The 26,922-nt window shown below is 36.0% G+C and overlaps 2 protein-coding genes across 15 annotated transcripts in view; one reads left to right on the forward strand and one right to left on the reverse strand.

Moving 5' to 3' along the window:
* LOC125649105 (myosin-I heavy chain-like) overlaps positions 1-8,410 on the reverse strand; it is a 72,238-nt gene extending 63,828 nt beyond the window's left edge. For all 12 annotated transcript variants that reach the window (XM_056166523.1, XM_056166522.1, XM_056166521.1 and 9 more), the window contains exons 1-3: positions 8,116-8,410; positions 3,929-4,035; positions 880-942 (exon numbers count right to left, since the gene is read on the reverse strand). In XM_056166523.1, the coding sequence (XP_056022498.1) occupies positions 880-942; positions 3,929-4,035; positions 8,116-8,155 (210 nt within the window). In that variant the 5' untranslated portion in view covers positions 8,156-8,410. The remainder of the gene's footprint in view (positions 1-879; positions 943-3,928; positions 4,036-8,115) is intronic.
* A 6,473-nt stretch (positions 8,411-14,883) lies between these two features.
* LOC125649381 (zinc finger protein 318-like) lies at positions 14,884-26,838 on the forward strand. 3 transcript variants are annotated; one of them, XM_056166524.1, is made up of 8 exons: positions 14,884-15,157; positions 18,027-20,645; positions 20,817-20,957; positions 21,341-21,443; positions 21,598-21,716; positions 23,003-25,322; positions 25,646-25,672; positions 26,508-26,838. In XM_056166524.1, exons 1-8 carry the CDS (start codon positions 14,981-14,983, stop codon positions 26,585-26,587), a joined length of 5,586 nt encoding a protein of 1,861 aa, XP_056022499.1. In that variant the 5' UTR covers positions 14,884-14,980; the 3' UTR covers positions 26,588-26,838. The 3 variants fall into 3 exon arrangements, with proteins under 3 accessions (XP_056022499.1, XP_048732849.2, XP_056022500.1); XM_048876892.2 differs by lacking the exon at positions 25,646-25,672 and adding an exon at positions 25,468-25,485 and having other exon boundaries at positions 14,920-15,157; XM_056166525.1 differs by lacking the exon at positions 25,646-25,672 and having other exon boundaries at positions 14,920-15,157.
* Positions 26,839-26,922: the final 84 nt, after the last annotated feature.

A 26,922-nucleotide genomic window follows, 5' to 3' on the forward strand; every position in this document is an offset into this window, starting at 1 on the left:
TTACAAGAGAAATATGGTCTCTTAAAATAAACCATCTGCTTAAAAATATGGAGACTGACAGTTAGACCATTTCCTAGCTCATAATCTCAAGTTAAACTTGTTGAATAACATGCCTAAGATCTTGTAAAAATTATGAAATAAATTTCGGCAGGAAATTTCACACAAAGAAAGAAATACAATGAATGCTAACAGTCCAGTGGCACACGGTATAGAAAATGACATTGATTTCTGATATCAAGGAAAAGATTAATATCCATGGATTACTCATTTCCCAGCCAACTGCAAATACCATTTGTTCTTCTATTGAGATATAATAAGACCAATATGGATTATGGAGACAAACTATAGAGTCATAATATTTCTCTGTCATCTGAGCCCAGTCATAACTCTGTGCCACACTGCTAGTTTGAGTTCCTGAGGATGCTTATTTTAAACATTAAAGACAGATGCTGACAGTTAGAGCCAGACATTCAGAACTAATGGCCAGCAGTGAAATTAACAACATACGGTCGTAATTAATGTTACATGACTGTCATCCACTGTTCCAGTAATCAATGACCCCTCAGGGCTTTATTGTGTAACAGCTCCTGATTCTCCATGTATACTTTGATCCACCCACTTATTTTCTTCCCTCTTCCTTCCTATGACAGAATGCTGGTAATGAAGCAGTAAGATCAATGAGAGTCAATGTGACTCAATCTCCCGACGGGACAGCCGTATGTCCCCATTTAATATTGATGATGCTTGTGCGGAGCCACTGCTGATATGAGGAATGCAGTCTCCAGCACAGCTTTATTTAGGACTGTTCCACTACTGCTTAGCAGAGTGGGGAGGGAGAAAGGACTGGGTGGGGTTTTATCACCATTGATGATACTTTACCTGGTCATATATGGGAAGGTCTTTGTAGGGGTTCACAGCTACCAATATTGAACCTGTAAATGTCTAACAAACTGTTAAGGATTATTGTTTTCTTCTTTATACCCATAGCTTTGTTTACTTAAACAAAACAGAAGGAGCATTTGGCAGTCATAAAACAATTAATGTGTTGTGTTACAAAGTGTGGGGCCACATTGTTGGCATCTGATATTATAGGTGTAATTCTAATTCCTTTAATCTTTAACAGACATGTGTATGTCTTGGTGTGTGTGGGTGAGATTGGTTGAGAGTGGTACCTGAGATTTAAGGTGTGAATGCTGAGTCTTTAACAGGTGTGTCATGTGAGTCAGGAATGAGCAAGCCTGTATGTAATCAAGCCCCAGCTGCTGTTAGCTTCTGCAGACTTGACACAGATTCAGTGCAGTATAATTATCAATGGATTAAATCGCCTCACTTAAAAAACAATGTATCTTGTCAGGGTTGAATCGAGCCTTCACAAATAAATACCTCCTCGATGGAATCTTTACATTCCTGCCTAAGGAACCATAACAATCAGAGACATGGATTCTTAGTGAGAACCACTGATAAGAAAATGTCTGTAGTTAAAAAAGTTGATTAATAGAAATGTCTGTAGATAGGGATCTCTTACATTAATTTATATTAATGAAATAACTTAGAAGCCACAGATAAGTAGAATTTTGTATCCCTACAACCTGAGATGCACATGTTTATATCGAAGTGTACATAAAAATAATGGCAGATTTTCACTTCCCTGCTGTGTAGCACGTACAGTGTAAATAAAACCATTGATCAGTATCAATGTCTTTTAAATGGGAACTCCTCTCTCTCTCTCTCTCTCTCTCTCTCTCTCTCTCACACACACACACACACACACACACACACACACACACACCATTTCATTAAACATCAAACACAAGGGAAATTGGCTCTAAAGCCCTTGAAGCTATAACCTTTAATGTATCAGTGTTGTCAGAGAAAATTTCCAGATCAGTGATAAAAGTGAGCTAATCTTCAACCAAAAAATAAAAAAATCGGCAAGGTCAATGCCGTGTGCATGCATAAACCATATATTACTTTCCGATAAAAATATGAAATCAAAACATAGTTATATATTGTGGAAACTAACTCAAAATTACTTCTACCAGATACTACAGTAACTGAAATAACATGCCAATAAATTTTTTATCATATTTTGGCGTACTTGCATGTACTTTATCAACAGGGTGCAAATATAGAGTTAACATAGACAGTATTTGATGACTCGACACATTTGACAAAGCTTTGTTTTAATGCTATACATATTTTGTGAACCTTTCTACTCAATGACCCAGTTCTCTTGTCTTGGGGATGCAAGTTACAGCCCAAGTTATGAGGTTAAACGGAAAGGACTTCCTGCTAATAACTACAGCCTGCGGAAGATACTACTCACTTACAACTCTCTACAGGAAACATCGACAGCCAGCCAAACCAAAAAATCCAAACTCACTGCAGGTTCACATAGGCTAAACGTCAATGGCTTACATAAACATGTTCATTCAAAGGAGAGGAAGAGAGAGGCTCAAAAATCTGGATCAATACAAAATTGTGTACCTCTTCAATCTAATACAAAATGTCCACTATGTTTTGAACTCTACTGTAAAATCATACCAACTAATGAAAAACATAATCACACCATATCTACCATCATAATAAAAAATATAATCATACTATGTCATATTTACTATCATACAGTACTGTTAAATCATACCTACTAAATCAAAAACATAATCACATATTTACCATCATACTGTAAAATGACACCAAACTGTAAAAACATATCAAACTGTAAAAACATATCGAACTGTAAAAACATATCTACTATAATATCACACTATATCCACTACTATACTGCCCATCAAATCTGTTTCTTTGTATGATGACTACAAATTTAGTTGATGGCAAGGGAACCAAAGTCAATGACCTCTAAATGTTTAGTGACAGAAAGCTAAAATGATATTTTTTTTGTAAAATATGATGTACTTGTACTGAAATTGACAGATTTGACTTCTCTGGACTTGACCTGATATGAAACCTTGACAATGAAAAAGAATCTCTACTTTGAAAAGTTCAACAGTTATATCTGTTGCATACATAAACAAGCAAAACAACAACAATACCCTTCATAACTTTCACTAGTGTGCATCGATAGCATATCAAAGCTTAATCAAAACATATACTGCAAAATGAAATTCTATATAACAATCTACATAAAACTGTTCAAGGTTGATATATATGTTTAGTGAAATGAAACATGTACCTATGTTGTACACATCAATGAGGACACTAAGGAAATCCTACAGGAAACTTCACTATCACAAGACCACCCTAAACAATGTTCTTCCCCAAATTACCAACATCAATCAAAAGTTTATATAAGCATGCTTACCACATTTCATTAAATCACTTTATCAAAACAAATCCATAAACTCATAAAGATAAGGGGTTCAAAATCATTCAAGTGGTAAACTGGGCATAAATAATAAATATATTAATTAACTGCAATAATGTTGCCCTCTCCAACTGGGGGTTGGGGGTTGCATCAGAATGAATAAATCTGAGAAGGCTACATTTAACATTGCAGCTAATCATTACATAACACACCATGTATATCAACATAATTCAATTACTGAAGACTCCAGTGACACACAAACTTCCGTTCTTGAGTGCCTTATCAATTTTCTTGAGTGCCTTATTTATCCTTTATGTGTTCATCTAATTGTACAGTGTACAGGAAATAGATATCCAGGAAATAAAGCAAAAGCATGGCATTAGACAAGGATATTGGAAATACAGTCAAACTTGTTTAATCTGGATGTTGTGTAGACCGAAATGTTATGCAAACTGTACACACTACCAAACCATATCAAATATACTTTGTATTACAGGTGCTGGCTAATCTGAACATTTTTCATGGTACCAAGCATAACCACATAAGACTAGTTTTACAGTAATTACATCTCACTCAGTAATAACTCTCTCCTGAGAAGGATACATAAATTTGATCTTTGGTGTATCGGGTCTTTAAGTTGATGGCAATTCCATTTTCATCAATTTCACTGATCACAATCATGTCCGGGACCCCATCTTCTGGAGCTGCCCCTGAGAAAGAGATGAAAAAAGACACAACGTTAAATGACTAACAAAGCTCATCAAAAATAAAAAGATATTAATACTCTGTACCATTTGTTGAGGTAAAACAAACTCATTGGGTTATCACACTGTAAAACAAATTACTCTGTAAAACTCATTGAGGTATCACACCTTGAGGTTTCACAATGTAAAACAAACTAATTGAGGATTCACATAGTCAAATAAGCTGTCAGATTGAGGATCATACTCATGACTAGCACAAGGTATATATTTGAGGCACAGCGATTTTTTTCTATCCATTGGTACTCAGTCTATGCGAAAGTTTTTTGGACCACATAGGACATTCGGTCCTGTGTAATCAATGAACACACCGGACCAAACCAAATTTTGTCAGACCGAAAAACCTAATGTAAAAAAGTGAAACACGTGAAAATGTAAAACCAAGGCCAAAATAAAAATATTGTTTGTTTCCCCTCGCCTGACCGAGTCTGAAAATTCACACCGACCCATAAGTTTTTATTACGTCATTCTGGTGAAGTTTTTTTTTTAATTTTAAGAAAAATTCAAGGTCGTTTCTGGTGCAGATCAGTATTTTATAATGACAAAATTTTTCTATATCTTCTTTGGTTTCAATCCAAAATTAAAGTAATTCCATCCTCCTGTGATGTCATCAGATTTTGCAAAATCAATGATTTATTTACATTTATGCGTGATAGGAACATAAATTTTGTTGGAGTCTTTTCCGAAAGTTATTGTAAATAATCTTGTTAAAAATAAACTATTTTAAAAGTCTAAGTTATAGATGAATAATCAATTATACGTTTTAAAATATTGAATCCAAGGGCAATAACTCTGTTTCTATTGATTTCTTTATCAAGTCTATTATGCGATAGATTTCCTTTAATTTTACAGACATTTTGTATATTTTTGTGAAGATACAGTTTCATGAAATTGTTATGATTGCTACTATATCGTCATAACCAGTTTCTATGAAATTTTGATAACGCTGTTTAAGGAAAATTGCAATTTTCTGACTGTGATATATGATTCTGTTTATGTACGTCTCGTATCTTAAAAAGTGTGATGACATATGTGTTTTATTTGATAATTTGTTAGTTTTAACTCTAATGAATGGAAATAAATACATTTTTCAAACTTGTATCAGATAAAACTGCGAGTATGGAGTTACCTTAAAAAATAATAATACGAATACAGGAGGTGTTCTGGTCCGAAATCTAGAAATTTCGCCCCCTCCAGCTGGAGGCGGCATTCTCTGGTTGATTTCAAATACTTACAAGCCGAATTCAATTTTAAGCTCATAACTAATCAATAAAACGATTCTTCTTGTACTTACTAATATCGATTTTATGGGTTCTTTCATCACATAAACAGTCTCTTGAAAACATTTTATCAAACTGTCGAGCTTTGTTTTGAGTCACGAGACTCGTTTGCTCAAATGGCAGTGAAAATTCGGTTGACTACAATTGTTGGCTTCTGTTTAATATCGAATTTTGGATTGATATTTTCTTTTAATCGATATTAATAAGTACAAGAATCATGATTGTTTTATTGATTAGTTACAAGTGAGTTTAACATTGAATTCGGCTCGCAATTCGGACTAGTGATCTGCAAGATCGAGATGGAGAAATGTTGTCTATACGAGGAGCGCGGAAACAAGAGAATTCGGGGCAATCCAGTGTGCAAGTTGTGTTCTTCAGCAGGGGAAAGTGTTGATATTTCGGACGGATGCGATATTTTTGACAGTCAATCAGAAGCATTCTCAATTTAACTTATTTCTGAACTAATGCTATATTTACAAACTGGAAAACACCTAATTATATGCACATGTGTAACTCAGCTCTGATTGGTTGATGTCAGCATCCATTTTGTTTGATCGGCAAAATCAAGTCTCGTTGAAACGTTTTCTGGTAAACTAGATCTACCGATATCATTTAAAAATATAATCAAAATCACTATCATATATAAATTAAGATAATGTGCAAAAAACAAAAGCATAAAATGTCAGTGAACCATAAATAAAAGACAGCAACCGAGTTTACCAATTTTATAACACCATGTGTCCAAAACTAACACCATTGTCCATAGTTGCAACATTCTCCCTAACTTTATTTAAGTGTTAGTATGTGGTATAAATAGCAGAGAAAATTCTGATGAAACCCAATGTTCGTCGAATCAACCAATATGTATACATGTAGTCCAATGCCTAAGTTTAGTGGTTAGATAATGAGCATTTCCAAAATACATGAAGTACTGTCCGAAATATCGACACCTTCCCTAATTGCAAAACGTGGCAATCAAAGCAGAATTTACGCGAGAACTGACTATACGAGTTTGATGAGGAAACATGGATGATGTGCTTCACGACGTTTGGTATCGGGCATTGTTAATGGTTATGGGAATTTCATAATAAATAAAATTCTGCTAGCTAAATAAAAAAAACTTTTTACCTACCTACCGACCTTCCTCTGAAATTTAGGGTCGGGAGAGGGGAAACAAACATATTTTTAAATGTGGCCCAAGGGAATCTTAATTTATTATACTAGTAATACTATACCAGGGATCCCTCCCGCATAATACTTTAGACGGTCCATGGGGTTTAATCACATTCATTTACGTATTTGGATTTGTGTGATATTTTTTACTCATAACAAACATTTAAATGACTCCGCTTCAAAATAATAAAGCTCAAAACCGGACACTGAGACATCGGACATTCTGGTCCGGTGTAAAAAATGATGCATCGGACCTTAGGCACTGCACATCGGTCAGGTCTGACGGTCCGATGTCTTTTGCATAGACTGATTGGTACTGGTACCCATTCAATTGGGGGAAAACAGCGTCTAAATCGAACAAATTGGGAATTTTCTACCAATGTATTGGCAAATGATTTCAACTAAAAGAAAAGAAAAAAGAGTTCTACAAAACAAAAAGTAGTAAATTGGGAATTTTTAGTCTCAAAATCGGGAAAAATTCATGGTTTTTGGCATTGGGAATGGTACCGTTTATCCGTAATATCGGTACCAGTTATATAAGGAAAAAAATCGCTGAGGCATCATACATAAGTCAAAGGTCAAGATCATAGTGATGGGACTACTACACATCATAGAAAGATGCATGTTTGCAAAATTATTTTGCAAATTTTAAACTTCTGAAAGATAAAAAATATAATTTCTAAATATATACATCCATGGCAGCTCTATCTGTCCGGCATATTATCTACATAAAACTGTTAAAAGATTCATCAAAATCTTCTCCAAGTATTTTCTTAAGATATGTGCCACAGTGGTGTACTCTCTGCATAGCCTTGAAAATTACTAATACTATTGTATCTCTAGCTCCAAGATTAAGAAATAAAAATTGACAACATTTGAGAAAAAGGACCCCTAAGTCTAAGTCTTAACTTTGATTTGCAGTTATAAAAACTTGATGTCAATAACTGTCACTTACAAACACTAGTAACACATGGACTTAGTGACTGAAATATCACGCGAGTCTTTTTATTGGTGGTCAGTGCCACTGTGGTGAATACCAGTAAACAATACTGGTAGTGAAGTATTTATGTTGGTGCTTCTGTTTCTAACTGAAAATGAATTACATTCACAGTTAAGATAAAAACAAACACAACAAAATCGTTACATTTCACCTGTTTACTAAAAGCACTGTTAAGTTGATCACTCAATTATTGTTTGTACAGGAAGTGACTATGGTTATTATCATTTTCACTGCCATCTCTAACCCCCAAGATTCAAGGAAACAATATACCGCAAAAATTTGTTGCAATAGCAGTGTTTGATCTATCGATAACATCGCTGACACCCCCACCCTCATAACCTAACCAGAAAATGAACATCAAAACTTAAATTCGTTGAGAAATAAGTCAAAGGAAATAAAATGTAGATGTCTTATGCTTTAATCTTTAAAATAAACAGTTTTGATTGTTAATTTTACTGAAACAAACTGTAACATAATTTAACCGGTAATCAATACCGATGCTTATACACCGGTCTACACAATGGATATTGTTCATTGTCAAAAATCAATTTTCAGGAATAACACAAGAAATCTTACCCGACGCGGACAGTTCCGGCCTGTCCAGCACTGTAGACATGGTTGTCTCTGTGTTTGTTAATCCATTGAATATTGATTCATAAAAAACATCCTTAAACAATCAATGCCTAAAACACACACAAAAACGTCGACTGCTCCACTTCTGAATTAATCAGCACTCCCACAAGCCAACAGACTCTCATTGTTGGTTGCCGTAAAGTATGTAATTTGAGCTCAATTAAAAATGATGATAATTTTATTACCCAGAAGAGACTGGAATATCCTATTAAAGATCTCTTCCAGAACGGCTTTTTAAAAAAGCATATGATCAGGAGATACAGTGTCGTAAAAATCAAACTAACTAGAACTAAATATTCTTGTTCGGATAATTTTGGAAAATTTAACGACTTTTGTTCGCATAAAATATATAACGGTGTGACCAGCGCTGGACCAATCGAAACATGAAATGGTCATTGACGTGTCCCAAGTGATAATCAATTCGGTACCTTTACAGCCTTGCTTCGCATAACATAGGATTTTTTTAGCACTTTACTCGACCATTCCTCACATGAAGATAACAAACAGTGATCAATTAAGGAAGACAAAATGAAGAGTTGGGCAAATACGGGTCCCTGGATGTACCAGAGATGGGATCAGGTGCCTAGGAGGAGTAAGCATCTCCTGCCAATTGGCCCCACCCGCCGTGCATGAGCCCTCAGTAAATCTTGATCAGGTAGACGGAGTAATTCGTAGTCAAGATCAGTACAAGAAAGGCCTAACAATCGGTATGAAATTCGTCATACAGCATTTGACTCAGTGACAAGTTGTATTGGTAATGTTGATCGTTTTAACGACCAAAGAATTAGCGAAATGCTTCGTTTAAACGAGACTGTTAAAACCCCTGTAAAATCAACCTGACGTTTGTCAGTAGCCTGTCTCGATTTAAAAGCTGATCATACGGAGAACAAGTTCATGCGTATTGAATCAGTTAATTGAGAGATATAAACACCATGTATGCAGTTGACAATGGAATATTGCTACATAAATATGGGAAGTTGACGCTTGAGAAGCTGAAATCATCCCGTTTGTCACAAAGTAGAGTTGTTAGTTTGCCCCCCCCCCCCCCGATTTTTGCAGCGATAATTTCTCCGAAATGTATGGCTTCCCTGTCTATTCCATCCCTCTTCCGATTTATATAATCGTTTTGATTGGCCTTCTACCGGTATAATAAAATTCCACCTCTGGAACAAGATTCGGTGTCTAGGACTCGGCAAAGCCTCGCCCTAGACTGCGAATCTTGTCCACTCGGTGGAATTTCCCTATCCCGCACTCGTACTAATGAAGGATTCTATTAATCTCACATGACTGTCTCATGTAAAATCGATCTCACAATGGTGATGATATGAAAAACCAGAGTCTTCCACGATTTATTTAATTGAAAACACTAGTAGATATTAACACAGGCACCTGAAGTATGGATACTAATACCCTCTCTCTCTTTGATAACACTGGTGATAATGTGAGAATTTTCCGTCTCACACTGCTGCGACGTCATTTCAAGAATGTTACGTCAAATACTTATATGATTTTTACACGGTGAAGTAAAATATTGTAGTGTTTTCGTTATACATATATTTCAATAGCTTTCTGCTGGACAACCTTGGGTTTTTAAGTTTACATCTGTAGTGTAAACCATTTTCGCGTATTCTCTTTCCGGCTGTCTAATATAAGTTTTGCATTGAAGATCATTTAATAACCTTTAAAGTGATGACTTAACAACGATGCTGATTGGATGAAAAATTCGTTTGATTTAATTCTTGGTCAAAAAAAAAAAAATTTCGTCCAGAGTTCATCTGCACTAAGCGCGCGGGACTACTTTTCTCTGGGATGCGTCTTCCCCGTTAATGACCGGTTCTAATTTTAGCGCTATTTATAGAACGGGAATTTCCAATCAAGCATTGTAAACGAAATGTATTCGTTTGATGCCACCAAATATAAACACAACCAAATATATGAATAAAATTCAAATTAATTTAAAGGAACAACACATGTACACATAGACAGATTATAAACACGACTTCCCAGTATGTATCGTCTGCTTTACGAGTTCGATATCTATGGAGCGCCAAATTAACATAAACTCAATTAATTGAAGATATCTTCAATTATTTGAAGATATCATCAATTCATTTGATGCGCGCAACAATTTAATTAAAGATCTTTTCAAATAAGTAATGATATCTTCAATTCTGAATTATTGCACGCATTAATTGAATTGATGATAGCATTAATTCTTCAGCTGAATTGATGCGCGCTTTCACTGGGATATATCGAATCGACTTATGAATGAAATGATTATTGTTAATAGATAAAACGTCGTCGATATATATAAATGTCGAATTGAAGGCCGCAGTAAGGCATATTTTTCTTCTCGTGTAGAACCTTTTGAATACATATTCTACTTCATGATAATGTAAAACAGGTCAGCTAATAAAGAAGCACAATTCGTGCCCATGGGAATTCCTACAGATTGTTGGAAAACCTGGTCACCAAAGACTACGAAGATATTGTCAATAAGGAACTCCAGCATCTTTTTTATATCAACTTCAGAGTACTTGTGGGTAGAAACAGAGTTATGTTTAACAAAGTAATTTTTGACTGACTGATCACTAGATACATGTGAATATTTCATTTTTTTCGTTATTGTTGAAGAAGCAACTGTATATGTTGTCAAAAGGTCTAATCTTTAATTTTTCACGAGGAATGGCGCGTAAAGTGTTGAAAAGTCATATACGTTTTGATGTTGTTGCTTTGAGAGAAAAAGTTTTGTGATTTCAAATTTACTAAAAGTTCTTTAGATTTTTTAAACCACGTTTTGTTTTACACCACGTCTGGCATATATTGTAGTACAATATATTTGAAGTTTCTCCTTCACAGCTGTTAATGCTTTCGTGAGGAACACAGGACTTGGTGAAACATTTATTGGATCCAGCGATGTATCTCTGTAAGGGGTTTTGTGAAGTTTATAGGGATCCAGTATAGGCACCGTAACTCATATTCATTCGTCCCATTGATTGGGATATTAAATGTGTTTTTAAAAACCTGAAGCATGGTTTTGAAGAACTTCATCTTTTGAAAAGGCATTTAGAGTATAAGTACGATTATCAAATGTGAAATTGTATTAGATCGGTATCGGTACTTTTATTTCTTTACTCTCTGGTTTAGTTCAAATCTAAAAGAAAAGAAAAAAAAAATAGCGAGATTTCTGAAATTTGGTCATATCATTTCAATTTCTTTTTTAAAAATATTTTCCGAATATATCTTTTCCCCCAAATAATATGTTTCTCGGAGATTTTAGACGTACAGACTTAAAAAAAATATTAACAAGAAACCGTCATCATTTTTCATAAATATTTTTTTCGAGTCTTCTTTGCAGGTTTTAATGGATATTCATGCATCAAACTAAAGCAAAATTAGGATTTTAAAATCACTTGTTAGCAAACACAACACTATCAACCTGGAAAAAAAATCATAAAAAATAATTGAGAGTTTGTAGTACTCTTGCGATGGTGAAATCCATGGGGCGCCAAATTAACATAAACTCAAAGAATTGAAGATATTTGTGACTATTTGAAGATATCACCAATTCAATTATTGCTCTCTTTAGTTGAATTAATGCGCACATTAAATCAATTATTACTCTCATTATATTAATGAATGCGCACTTCAATTCAATTATTGCTCTCATCAATTGAATTAATGCGCGCATCAATTGAAATTCAATTATTGCTCTCTTCAATGCGCGCATCAATTGAATTAATGAGATCAATAATAGAATTGATGCGCGCATTAATTCAATTATTGCTCTCTTCAATTCAATTGATGAGAGCATCAGTTTCGTAGAAATATTGCTCGCAATAATTAATTTAGAGCTCGGTATAAATAATTTGATGATTTCTTTAATTCAACTGAAGATATCTTTAATTATTTACAACGCTTTTGTATAAGGAATTAATGCGCGCATCAATTCTTTTAAAGACAGCAACAATTCAATTAAAGAGATCATTAATTCAATTGCGGATATGTTGAATTGAAGATATCTTTTATTATATAGTTGCTCTCTCTAAAAGAATTATTGCTCTCTTCAAATGAATTAAAGATATCATTAATTCAATTGAAGAGAGCAATAATTGAATGAATGCGCGCATTAAATCAATTATTGCTCTCATCAAATGAATTAACGCGTGCATCAATTCAATTATTGCTCTCATCAATTGATATAATGCGGACATTATATCAATTATTGCTCTCTTCAATGGAATTGTAGTGCGCATCAATTCAATTGTTGATATCATTAGTTCATTTGAAGAGATCATTAATTAAATTAAAGCGCGCATCAATTCAGCTGAAGAATTAATGCTATCATCAATTCAATTAATGCGCGCAATAATTCAGAATTGAAGATATCATTAATTCTTTGAAGAGATCTTCAATATTAAATTGTTGCGCACATCAAATGAATTGATGATATCTTCAAATAATTGAAGATATCTTCAATTATTTGAGTTTATGTTAATTTGGCGATCCATTGAAATCACACTTCATGCGAGGTATTATCTATTAAGTTAGATCTATACTCGGCCTTAAATGGACTCGATCATGAATAAATTGCCTTTACAAGATAAATATATATTCCAGTAATAGATAGACATTGAAAAATATATATGTTGACATGCTATTTTCATTGTTATTGCTTCTCAAAAGTAAGCACCCCATCAACATGAAGGAAAATGCACTCCTCTTTCTTTATTTTTCTTAATAATTATTATTTTCTTCATAAAATGGGCTGTAATAAGCAACATAGACTATCTACCTAATGGTATGTAATCATTTATTCTAATAAATTGGAATAAATATTTTCATAATGTACACTTTGTGAGCCCAAACATGTTAAAAGAAATACTGTAGGAAAAGCCATTTGACGTCAATATTGGTCTTTTCCCTAATTTTCATGGACTAAACTTTGAATTAATTGGTTTTAATCTACAGATTATTATCTTAAAATAAGGATTTGAGTAAGAAAATCATATGTTGACGTATTATTTTAGAAGCTATCAGCTCTACAACAAGTACACCCCTCCCTAAAATCTTGAAAAATTATACATTATCATATCATCGTAAGACATGTGAAGTTTGAGCATATTTACAACCTTGGATAAGAATTTGAACTATTCTAAACTATAACTATTATAACATACACGTGGTTTACAATTAATCTTACATTTTATCTGAAAAAATAATATTAATTTTCATTATTCTGTTTAACGAAAATGTGTGATTATTTTATGCTGATATATACTTCTGTTTTTGTATGTCTGACATCTTTAAAAGGGTGGCGACATATACATTTTCTTTGGTTATTGATTAAATTAAACTATATTGAGTGGAAATTAATACAGTTTTTCCACTTTTAACCATTAATATTGATAAATCACATGAGGATCGATCCACCTTAACCCGAGACAGGCTTCTGACAAATAAGTTGATGCTAAAGTGGTTTCAAAAGTCGTGTTTAAATCAAGTCGGATCAGCTTTTCGCTGTCATTAGGTTGGATGTTGTCTGACGTGTTCGAAACAAATAGGCGGTTCTATTCACATCTACCGCCGCGGTGGCCTAGAGGTTGGAGCGTTCGCCCCGTATGCGAAAGGCCGGTGCTCGAATCCCGGCCGCGACAGACCTATGTCGTTAAAACAAGTATTGACAGTTCCATCGCCAAACGCCCGGCATCAATCAGGTGTGAATGTCACGGGTTCTCGGAGATGACCTTTAAAAGGTTGATCGATCCTCATGTGATGTCATAGGTTTTTGCAAAAATCTTCATACATTAAAGTTTGCGCATGATAGAAATATATCTTTCTGAGGAATTTTATTCACTGGATATAATAAAAAATGTGGTAAACTATTAATACTGATAAAGTTTATATTTTCCATAGATAATCAATTAATCATGATTTTAAAAAATTGTCAAGGGCAATAACTCCTATACTGGAACTTCCTCTATTGGATGTCTATTATACATTGGTTTCCCTAATATCCACAATTAATCTATATATATTTATGAATTAGCATTTTTTGAAAGACTGTTGATACTTAAATTTTGTCATTTCAACATGTTTTTATATATTTTTATTATTCTGTTTAACGAAAATGTGGATTTTCTGATGCTGATGTATACCTCTGTTTTTGTATGTCTGACATCTTTAAAAAGGTGGCAACATATACATTTTCTTTGGTTATTAATTAAATTAAATTATATTGAGTGGAAATTAATAAAGTTTTTCCACTTTTAACCATTAATATTGATAAGTCACGCTAAAGAACCCTCACTGATCAATGGCCGTCAGCGCCTAGGAAAGGCCTAAATTTGAAGCCCTTCACCGGTCTTGGTGATACGGTGCCGGGTTGATTTAGGACAGGTAGAAGTTTTTTTTAAAATTCGTTCCCACGATATAAATTTCGTTCCCACGAAATAAATTTCGTGCCCACGAATTAAACATTCGTTCCCACGAAATAAAATTCGTTCCCACGTAATAAATTTCGTGCCCACGAAATAAAATTCGTTCCCACGAAATAAGGTATTCTCAATATTCACTTGTCAAAGGACTACTAAGCTTGTTAATAAGTCCGTAACATATGATCACCAGTCCAAATAAAAGTGATGCATACAGGAACTAGATATTATATTTGATGTCCGGTCAACTAATCCAATTTTATCCGAACATGATTTCCTTCTTCACGCTTTCCTGTAATACATGCATGCGCAATAGAACATGTAACTTTCGGTTAACCGATAGAGTATTGACTTGAGAAGATTTGAGGCCCGAAATGGTGTTTCCAGGGAGGACGCGTGGTCGCGGAGTTGGTGCTAAAGGCGGAGGTATCCATGCAACAACAAGAAAATCGTCATCGGGTATCGACAGATCTCGTTACCGAGAACACGAGCGCTCTCTCTCGCCGCCGCACTCCAGGCCCGCTACTGTAGAAGACCGCCTTGGTGCTAAGGTGGTGGACTGATATTAATATTAAGATCAAGATAGTATAGAAATGCACAAAGTAACTGTTAAGTGGTAGTTTTTAAAACCATGTAAACCTGTCCTTTAATAACAAAGGGCGACAACCTCGTCAGCAGCAGCATGTAACACTGTATTTAAAAATTTTGTCGCAAACACATCATTACATTTTTAAACTACTGTTTATCGATTTTAAGTTGATTTCATTTATTTAAGATAGTGATTGAGTTTATGACAGGTTTAGGAACGAAAGGTACAAAATCAATCCTCAAATCAGATTTTTTAGTGAACTGATGAAGGGCAGCTTAATCTCGGCGAGATCCGCCAAGGCTGGATATTTGGACTGACGCCTCTTGCGAATCTCAGACGAGTGTCACACAAAGTGATTTGGGAAATCTTGCCTGCACTTCGACCGCTTGTTGCGTTTAAAATGAGTTGAACTGAATTTCTTGTCCGCTTCAACTTTTTGCCTCAGACATCCTATTAACTCCTTATCACAATAAAACATGCATTTCTTACCTTTACATGGTGTAAATCCCACAGTAAATAAAGTTGGCTATTTTCGAAACCGTTGCAACTGGCCACCATTTCATATATACCTTTTCAACATGGAAGAGTTCCGATATATACTATTTCATGACAGTTTGTACTACGACTGGAAAATATAGAACTTGCTGATTGACAATTGCTTCATACAAAGCATTTGAACATAAAAATTAAAAGCAATAAAAAGAAACTTTAATTTTGATAAGTCTATTTGAAGGCGTCCTAAACTATTGGAACTCTTTAGTGTTGAGAAGATAAATATGAAATGGTGGCCAGCTGCAACGGCTCCGAAAATGGCCAAATTTATTTACACCATGTAATGGTAAGAAATGCATGATTCATTGTGATGGGGAGTTAATAGGATGTCTAAGGCGAAAAGTTGGAGTGCACAAGAAATTCAGTTTAACCCATTTTCACCACAAGTGGCCAAAGTTCAGGCAAGATTTCCTGAATTACTTTGTGTGACACCGGTCTGAGATTCGGAAGAGGAGTCAGTCCAAATATGCAGCCTCGACGAATCTCGCTGAGATTAGGGACAGCTGAGCTCGTGTTGCCATTTTACACCTGCATTCCTCAATGTTAACAAATGTCTATTGCCATAAGATTTTATATATTGCCGGTTTAACTATCAAACAATAGTGATTTCTATTGTCTTCCTGCTAAAATTGTCAGCAATGTCACTTGCATACTCGGAAACACTTTATATTGTTGCTAAAGTCACTACTTGGCAATGTATTCCATTCTTCAGTAATACTATGAATGCCCTTAATGCCTTAGAGCAACCAGGAATGCATGAAGTTGAACAGATATTGGTGGCCTTTAAATCAACATCAGTAACCAATCAAATCTTGGGAAAGAAAACGAGTCATTCGAGTTCATTTGGTAGTGATATTAATGTACTGTTTATGTATTTTGTTGATTTATTGTGGGGGATATCGCATAATGTTTCTATTAGACATTATGACTTCAGTTTAATATTCCTTCTTAATGATGTCACAGTCAATAGCTTTACATAACAGCTGCATTTATTTGTGTATTGTAGCTCATTAAATGTGTTGCCTCTGTCGAATTAAGTAATGCAGACTCCTATTTATGCCTGCTTTTCCAATATTTTGAACACATTACAGGGTGAAAAAGAAAACTCATACTTTTGCTGTAGATTCCATGTTGACAGGTACATTATCTCATCTCAGTAATGATAGGGTTTCTTTTAAAATTAGAATTTATATAAAGTAATGTTATTCATGTCTCTACTTCCTCATGCACTCTAAAGCAAGGCCTGAAGTCAATGAGAACTTCATACACAACTAAGATTACAGAAACTGTAATTATTTGAAAAAGTAATTCTGTAATATAAGGGGTTTGTAAATAGCCTTCAGCTCTTCGGAGGGTTGTGTAATTGACGCTTAGTTCTTGTGAGGAGTATTAATTGATGTTCAATTCTAGTGAGGTGTGTAACTGACCTTGAGTTCTTGAGAGGGGTATGAAACCTTGAGAAGGATGTGTAATCTGGAGAAGGTTGTGTCCATGTTGCTTAATAGTTGTGACTTGTCTCCCTTTGTTGAACTATTATATAGGTTGAGTCTCAAAATATATATTCCTGTGCACATGGTGGGCACGGATGCTTATCACTTTGTGTATTTATTGTCTAAAGGGTGAATTCAAGCTCCTTTGCAACTTTTTGAACTGATGGGAAATACAAATTTAGTCAGTTAATGAGTAACTGAAATACAAATAGCTCGTACAAAAATAAAAATTCATCGTCTTTCTTTGTTTAAGTATTGATTGTGTCTAAGAGGAATTGACTAATGATTTCGTATTTTATTTGATGTACTAATTCTATTTTCTTCTTGGTATGGTGAGTTTAAGGTATACTGCCAGCTAATATAAACAAAATTCATGTTTTCATAGCTTTTACTGTCATCTACATAACAGTCTAAAATTTATGTATACACCCTATACCCATCAAAGTGTTCAATACTGAATGTACCTCCATCACAGAAGAGCTGATATCTTGGATATTGGGTATTGACCTTCAGATTTATGGAGGGGTGTGTAACTGACCTTTAAAAAGTATAATGGTAAGAGTAATGGTTTGAAATGTTAATTTCTAGAATTTTAATTATAATGAAACATTTAGAGCTATAGTTTCACATCATTTTGTACATTTGGTGTAATTTAAGTATATCATGGGAAGAAAATTATGGGTTATGAAAAAGTCACACAGCCAAGATTTGTTCCTCTGGATTTAAAGTGGGTTGTTTTGTTTTTGTTTTGTTTTTTTGGTTAAACTAAAACTGTTGAATTTTTTGCAGTATCCTAATGAGAGTTCATCACCTCCAACAGAATCTTTAAGGATCACGGTTGGAAATGACATCTTCAAAAAAGGAAGTAGCCCTCTGTCTGACAGACTGGGCCCACCCGTACAGCAGTACCAGAATTCTGACAATATATTTGAACGAGAAAGGATGTTCTATGGAGGGGCAGAGGACATTGTGAAAAGAGATGATAAGTGGAGGAGAGATTCCCAGGGAAAGAGGTATGATACCGATTCTCATGGAAGGGATGATGACAGGGGACGGGACAGGCGAAGAGAAAGTGGCAGAGATTCGCGAAGCCGACGGGGAAGTAGTAAAGAACGTCCTGACTCTCGTCATGATCGGAGGGACTCTAGGAGAGATGGTCGTGATTATCGCGACAGACGGGAGGGGAGTAGGGAGGGACATCGCAGTGACAGTCACAGAAGAGAGGAGTCCCGGGACAGAGACTACCATGATCATTACAGAAGTGATGTAGATAAAAAATATGATGAACGATTCAGTAGTGAGAAGTTGGATCCACAATATGGAGATAGAATAAGACATGAAAGTGACAAATATAATGAGATTTATAGGGAGAGGGGTCTTGAGGGACAGAATTCTATGGGGAATTACTATCGGAGGGGAGGTCTGGAGTCTCTGACACAGCAAGTGATGCGAAGTCCGCCAAAGTCGGAGCCCACACTACCCACTGCCAAACCTCTTAAATCAATTCTTAAGAAGAAAACGGATAATGTGGTACCTCCAGCAGAAATGAGCGGGGATCCTTACAGGTCACAGGTAGAGAACAGACTGGGGCCACCACTGGGACTAAACTACAATTCAGCGGGAACGGGTCACTCCATGGACATCGAGGATGAAGAGAGATTTCTGTATGGAGAACCAGAAAAGAAAGAACCTCCTCCTTCACAGCCGCCACCCTGGTCCCAGTCATTTACAGGGGATCATTTTCAACCTCAGGGTGGTAATACACAGCAAGGGAACACTTTTCCAATCCTTGGTCAGCCGGGTATATATTCCTCGCCACCCAGAATTCCCGACAAACCTTGTGAGGAACAAGAAAGGCAGTATGACTCCTCCGATCTCCTCAGCATTTTTATGAAAAGACCACAGCCGAGAGTTTCGGAGGACACTCAACCCCCAAGTTCACAGAAACCAGCTTCCTTTGCAGAGACTTTGAATCAAGAGGTGAAACAACAGAAATATGACCCAACTATAGAAAACATTTTAAAATCAATTGGTTTTGATTTTGAAATGTCCAAACGAATGCAAGAAAAAGCAGGAAGTGAACCTTTAAAAGAAGATGTTCCTCAGCAATATGGAATAAACCAGATGGCCTCGTTCTTAGGTGGAGGCTTGTCGACTGCGGAGCTAAGCTCAAATCTGTTCCCCAAGAAGAAGCCACCTTTTGAGACATTGTTATCACATGAGGCTAGAGACAGGGAAGGGGACAGGGGTTCATTTGAAGGCAGACATAAGGAAGGGGACAGGGGTTCATTTGAAGGCAGACATAAGGAAGGGGACAGGGGTTCATTTGAAGGCAGACACAAGGAAGGGGACAAGGGTTCATTTGAAGGCAGACACAAGGAGAGCTTTTTAGATCAGATTCTCAGTAAAGATGTATTCAGCAAGAGAGATTCATACCTCCCTCCTTTATCCTCTGTAACCTCACAAGAGTATGTACAACCACCTGCAGCTAGCTATACTTCAACTTATGCTCCATACTCTCAAGAATATGCTCCTCCTGTTTATACTAAATCTTACCTACCAGCACAGTCCACAGTAAACGCTTATTCTACCCCTCCTGTTGTTGACTCGTACAATTTTCCTCAGTATACTCCACCAGAGGGTGCTCCCAGCATCAGGCAGATGTCTCCAGGGTTACGAAAAGCTCCTGAAATATCAGCAAGAGGAAATCTGACTACCATATCCCTAGCAGAAAGTGTTCCTGAACTGCAAAAGTCTGAGACATCCAAGAAAAATACAAGGCCAAATTTAAGAGAAATTCCAAAGTCATTTGAACTGGTGGAAAGAATGACAGAAACTCCATTGAAAAATACTGTGCCTCCTACTTTGTCAAGTAGAACAGTTTTACCGCCTAAAGGTGAAAGTGTTAAATCACAAAGACCAGGAATCAAACGCCCTGTGGAGAAAGAACCAGTACAATCTATGATGAATTCTAAAAAGCAAGCAGAAAAACTGCTGCGTGATAAGGAAGAAAGACAAAAACGCATCCATGCTCTCGAAGAGGAACTGACAAAGCTCAGAAAGCAGCAGAATGAAATCATGCGCAAAAAACGCCGTCAAAAGGATGGCCACAAGGATCCCATCCTCTTGCAGAATAGTCAGCTGCAGGAGGAAATCTCCCTCCAGATCTCCAAGCTTCGGAAACTCAGCGAGGGAAAAAGTGTAGAAGACATTCAACCGCAGCAGAAGAAAATCAAGGTGGAAAAAGAGGAAGTGAGAATGACTGAGAATATGGAAATAGCAGAAGTAGGTGAAGTTAAAGCAAGCACTAGAGATCAAACAGTCAAAGAGGAAGTTCCTGCTTCAGCAGCCCTCAAAGAGGAAGTTAAGCTGGAGGCTGTGGTGAAGCAGGAAGAGAAACCTAAACAGGTGATTGTATAGGAGAAGTATTTATAATATGTTTATGTTTGAAATTGAGAGTATTGAATAGGGGTTAATTTTAAAGCATTGGTAAGTCAATTTAAATTAAATCAAAAGATTTTTAACCATCTGAAATTTTTTTTACTCCTCTAAATCAGTGTTTTGCTTTGTATTTTACAGTTGTCTTTTCAAGTAAAGGGAGGACAGAAAACCAGATATGAATTCTTTGATCCGGGAAAACACTGGTGCAAGCTCTGTAACACTGTATATGACACGGCCATCCAGTTCTTAGAACATACCCACCAGCGCCACAACAAGAAGGTAGAGACGGGTTCCAGTCTATGTAAACTGGTCCCCCAAGAGCTTTTTGTATTTAGTTGTTCAGTTATGTCCAATGCTTTGTCACATCTATTGTCATTTGCTTTCTTCAAGAGATCATCCTGTTCTTTGTATTTTATAATAAGTTGGACATGTAAAGGCTGTTGTAGCAAAATAAAGATGGCGTCTTCACAGTGCCTTACATTTGACCCACTTTAATTGTTTGAATCTTGTTTTAAAAAAAATGTATGTCAACTAAGCTGATGTGGATTGAGGGAGTATTTTGCATCCTGATTCTTTTACTGCCTTCATGTTGCGGAATTGATCTATCCAGAATGAAATTTACACGAAAGTTTGCGAAACCTCCCCCTTTTGAATTTTTACAGTGGAAAAACACAGACACATTTGATAGACCTTGGATTCCTGACCAAATGAAGAACCCGTCCCAGAAGAAGAAAATGCAGAAGGTGGAAGTGATGTCTATGAAGGGTATCTGTATTTTCTAGTTTTATTCTTCGTAGGATATTGTCAGCAGTTGGGTGCTTAAAAGTGATACTTGGATACAAAATCATCTTTATTGCATTATTTTATTGATTTCTGTAGATGTATTATGGTACAAATTCAATAATTTCTTTTGTTGCAGGTCCTGAGTTCCTGTTTCCAACCAATGGTTTCTACTGTGTTTTGTGCCGTGAGTTTTCTGGAGACGTTCAGTGTGCAGAATTTCACCTAAAAACAGAAGTCCACCACACTAACTATCAGGTAATGTTTAAAATGAAAGTCCACAACACTATCAGGTAATGTGTAAAATGAAAGTCCACCAATCTATCAGGTGATGTTAAAATGAAAGTCCACCACACTAACTATCAGGTAATGTTTAAAATGAAAGTCCATCACACTATCATGTAATGTTTAAAATGAAAGTCCGCCACTCGTACTATTGATAATGTATAAAATGAAAGTCCACCTATCTATCTATCTATCAAGGTAATGTTTAAAACAGAGGTCCATAACTCCAACTATCAGTTAATGTTTAAATTGAAAGTCCACCACACTAAGTATCAAGTAATGTTTAAAATGAAAGTTCACCATTCTAACTACAGTAAAACTCTGATAAAGCGAATTTCTGCGAACGCTCTATAAAAATTCGCTATAAGCGTAATTCGCTATACGTTTATAGTGAATTCATAATTCAAATAGAACGAATTCGTTATAAAACTGATTTGTTCTACATGTATATCAGTTGTATAAGAAAGCAGCAATCGACATACTTGCATTTTTTATAAAAGAAGTATACACACAAATTTATATATGATTATTTATCTTGATGGATTATTAAGTCACGCAAGAACATGTCAAAAGAAAAATGTCAACAAAATTATGTGCAATGCATACAGTCTCTCGCAGTTGTCATTTACTTGTTGCTTTACACAAATAAATGAGTGTACGATAAAATAAATGCAATCAAACTTCAAATTTAATTAACGAGAATAGTAAACAATACCGACAATATATTTACTAAATGTATGTGTAAGTGTTGTTTTGCGATAACAAATCTTTTGAAAAAATACAAACAGAAATTTCGTAATAAGTGTGGATCCTTTATGGCAATGGAAAGTGATGGTTCAAAATCACGAGTTTAAAATGAAAAAAAAAAATGTTGTAAAAGGTGATTTTTACGTTCATTTTTAATTCAAAGGGAATAGGAATTTACTTTTGTTATACCCGTAAATTTGCTATATCTGTGTTTGTTATTCACATATTTTTTATATAGAATATATAAAGAATTTGTTGGGGAAATTGATTTCACTTCGCTATAGCCATAATTTCGCTATATCCGTGTTCGCTATATTCGAGTTTTACTGTATCAGGTAATGTTTAAAACAGAAGTCCATCACACTATTACGTAATGTTTAAAATGAAAGTTCACCACACTATCAGGTAATGTTTAAAACAGACATCACACTATTGGGTAATGCTTGATATATGTATAGTCTTGTGTTGTCATTTTGATTGTTCAGTGTATATGTTGTTTTGCTTTCTTTCAGAAATTCTTGGTAGACAGTCCATTCTATGAGCAGCGCAGACAATTAGACCGTGCCAAGGGACTCGCCGAGAAACAAGAAAAGACACTAAAGGAAAAAGAATCCAAGCCATTATTTGGAAGAAGTGCATCCAAAGAAAAAAATGAGGACAAACAAGTGCAGAAAGTGCCCTCCTTTAACCTCAGGCAATCAGAGAAAGAAGTGGAGGAGTTATCGGATGTAGATAGCAGTGCACAATCAAGTGCAGCAATAATGGCCAAAGTCAAACTATCACTCAAAAAACCAATCCCCAAGCCAGGAAATGAGTCTGTCCCTCCCATGTCTGAAAAAGAGGCTTCTCCAATCCTGCAGAGTCAGACGTCTGTGGAAGAGGCAGAGAAAAAAACAGAGAATGATAAAAAGGAAGATGGAAAGAAAGGAATAGCAATCAAAATCACTAATAAAATTGGAATTGTTGGGAAAGTTCCAGCAAAGAAGAATGCACTTCTTCCTCCCTGGACCCCCGTCTCCAGACAGGACCCTCTGAAGAACGTTGCTGGAATAGAAGCAGAGAAAAATAAATTGGCATTGGAGAAGAAACAAGTAACTGCACAGGACATCTTGAAGGCATTGCAGGAGAAAAAAGAGCAAGAGAAAAAGGAAGCGGAGGAAAGGAAAGAGCAGGAAAGAAAGGAAGCGGAGGAAAAGAAAGAGCAGGAAAGAAAGGAAGCGGAGGAAAAGAAAGAGCAGGAAAGAAAGCAAGCGGAGGAAAAGAAAGAGCAAGAAAGAAAGGAAGCGGAGGAAAAGGCCAGGCAAGAAGTCACTGAGATCCCTGTCCCAGAGGAGAAACCCAGCAAGAAAGAGGAGAACCCAGTGACCAACCTGGAGACAGTGCCAGACCTGAGTTCTATCCCTATACCAAGTCCTCCAAAAGCAGAGGAGACCTCCTCGATGGTGAATGACGAAGGCAACATGATGAACAATAGTGAGGAAAATACTTCAGATGCTAACATTCAGAAAAGTGAACTAGCTTTAGAAGGCATTGTGATGCCAAAATCTGATTTGGTGACAAATGGAAAACATTCTCAAGAAATTGACAGTGATCCGTCTTTAGCAACACAAGAAAAAGATTTCATTCAAGGACCATCCATGTTAAATGAAAGCAAGGCAGCTGACACAGAATTGAACACATCAGTTCCACTTCAAAACATGGAGGAAGACATGGAATTAGAAGAAGAGGAAGTTGTTGCTATAGTTCCCGAAATACCACAAAAAGACGATAAACAGGAATGTGATACATTTAGTACTGAAAAAATTAGCACGTCACCTCCACCCTCAAATTACAGAGATACAGAGGTCAACCAGGCCATTATTGTATCAGAATGTAAAGAGAAAGAGGACTCTAACCACAAACCACAGCCTGGTGGTTTGGAGGATTCACCACCACCCTCAAATAACAAAGATACAGAGGTCACCCAGGCCATTATTGTATCAGAAAGTAGGGAGAAAGAGGACTCTAACTATGAACCACAGCCTGGTGATTTGGAGGATTCACCACCACCCTCAAATAGCAAAGATACAGAGGTCACCCAGGCCATTATTGTATCAGAAAGTAGGGAGAAAGAGGACTCTAACTATGAACCACAGCCTGGTGATTTGGAGAATTCACCACCACCCTCAAATAGCAAAGATACAGAGGTCACCCAGGCCATTATTGTATCAGAAAGTAGGGAGAAAGAGGACTCTAACTATGAACCACAGCCTGGTGATTTGGAGGATTCACCACCACCCTCAAATAACAAAGATACAGAGGTCATTATTGTATCGGAAAGTAAGGACAAAGAGGGCTCTAACCATGAACCACAGCCTGGTGATTCAGAGGATGTCGCCATTGATATAGATGATGATAAAACCATAACAGATGAAGACAACACACTCGACAACAGCGATGTTTTGGAGTTTGGTGAAGATGATATGAAAGACAGGGAGGGTGATGACATGAGTTTGGTCCAGCGGAATCAATGTCGGCCAATTGAAGATGTGATTGAAGTCAGCATGGGCAGCCTTGGTGATGTGGTGGAAGTGGCAGTGGGTGGAGAGAATGTCAATCTGGAGGGGGATCTGGAGTGTAACGTGGACCAGCTGTATGGAGTAATAGGGGGAGAGTCGGAGAACCTGGAGGATGTTTTGTCTGTGGGGCAGGGCCAGAGAGGAGCAGGTTGCTTTTCAGAATTGGGGGTCAAACCAATGGATGTAGAGGATGTGACCACCGCGGGTGGAATGAATGAGGACGACGTCGGGAATATTGTTGATGAACTGATGCATAGCAACAGCATGGAGAGTGGTGAGTAAGAAAGATACTACCAATAAAAAGACGCAAAATTTTATTTCCATCAGTTTTTAAACCAATCATATTGATTTATTTTACAGAATTATATACAATGTATATTTTATATGTTTTAAAATTCTCTTTCTTCAAAACCATCAAGAAAATCTGTGGCTATTTGGTAATGACACACTCCCTTCAGACTGCGTTGTCTTGCTGTATATTTCCATGTCTCAGATTTATTTGCCACACCTAGTTCGTTCGTTTCCAGTATATTGATTATGTTGTTCATCTTGATGTGCTTCCTCTTTGTTTTTCTAAGTTTCATAAACTGTTACTAGGTATGACATCATGGCTGTCCGGCTTTGGTAGGTAACAATGGAAACACTGTTGAGATGTGTGAACGGAGACATCCAATTTCACTTCTTGATAACTTGCATGTTCTACTGAGGACTTTGGTTTTGCATGGGTTTATGATTTCTCTGTATATAGTCTAAAATACCAGATTTTTCCAGAGTTGAGTGTGCTTTACTTGGTTAAGTTGATTTCTGTCCAGTATATTGTAGATGTATTTAATTCCACGCAGTCATAATTTCGCGGATTATGATTTTTGGTTTGGTTTGTGGATACAAAATTCTGCTGAGTTGCATATATATGGCTTACATGAATATAGTTTGTGTATATACTTTACCTGAGTCTGCTGGTATGAAATTGCGCATATTTTATGTGATCGCATATTTTGCGAAAATAAGTACCACACATGATTATGTATGTTAACAGTGTTTGTGCCATCTCATGATCTTATTTAGTTATAAAATCATGAGCTGTCTTTAGTTGCTGTAACTTGCAGATGTACAAATTATGTTGTGTAGTTGTTTTATTCTATAGCCCAATTCATTTCAAAAACCCAGGGTAAACCTGACCACCTTCTTTATTATACATTGTAATAGAAATTCTCTTTAAGTTTACTTGTGCATGCTTTTATGTGTCAGATGATTTATCTCCCCTTTGTTTATATTCATGTATCTTCAATTTATACTAGGACATTAAATTTTGTGTTTGAAAATATAAATGATTTAAAGATGTATTGAATAGTTCAAACATTTGATGCTAAAATCAGTATCTGTTGATGCATTTGAACATGAATGCTTGGTTTATGTTTTTATGAAAACACCTAAGAAGATACAAATTTGAATTTTTCAGATCCTGAGAGCGAAAAGAGTGGAATCAGTGGCATGATGGGTAGCGACTTCGAAGTGGTTGATGAATGTGAGGAGACGTGATTGGGATCAGTGTCACTGATAAATCGTGTGTGTGAAATAATGGGACTACTTACTAGACTGTTCAGTAGACAGGGCCTTCGTATTGGTGCCTGGTAATTGTGACCTGTATAAAATTGCAACTTTTCAACTCAAGAGTTTGTCGCCATTACAATTGTTTTCATTAATCATTTGCATGTTACACCAGAAATCCATGTTACTGAATCATTTGTTTATCTTTGTTTTATATTAAAATCAGATTGGTCTGATTTTTATTTAAATGTTGATGTTATGATTTTTAGCTCACTTGTTAGTTAATAGTTAGCTCTTCTGGTCACCTGTAAACCATGTGTCTACTT

This window comes from Ostrea edulis, chromosome 5, assembly GCF_947568905.1.
Source record: "Ostrea edulis chromosome 5, xbOstEdul1.1, whole genome shotgun sequence".
Taxonomy (NCBI): Eukaryota; Metazoa; Mollusca; class Bivalvia; order Ostreida; family Ostreidae; genus Ostrea; species Ostrea edulis.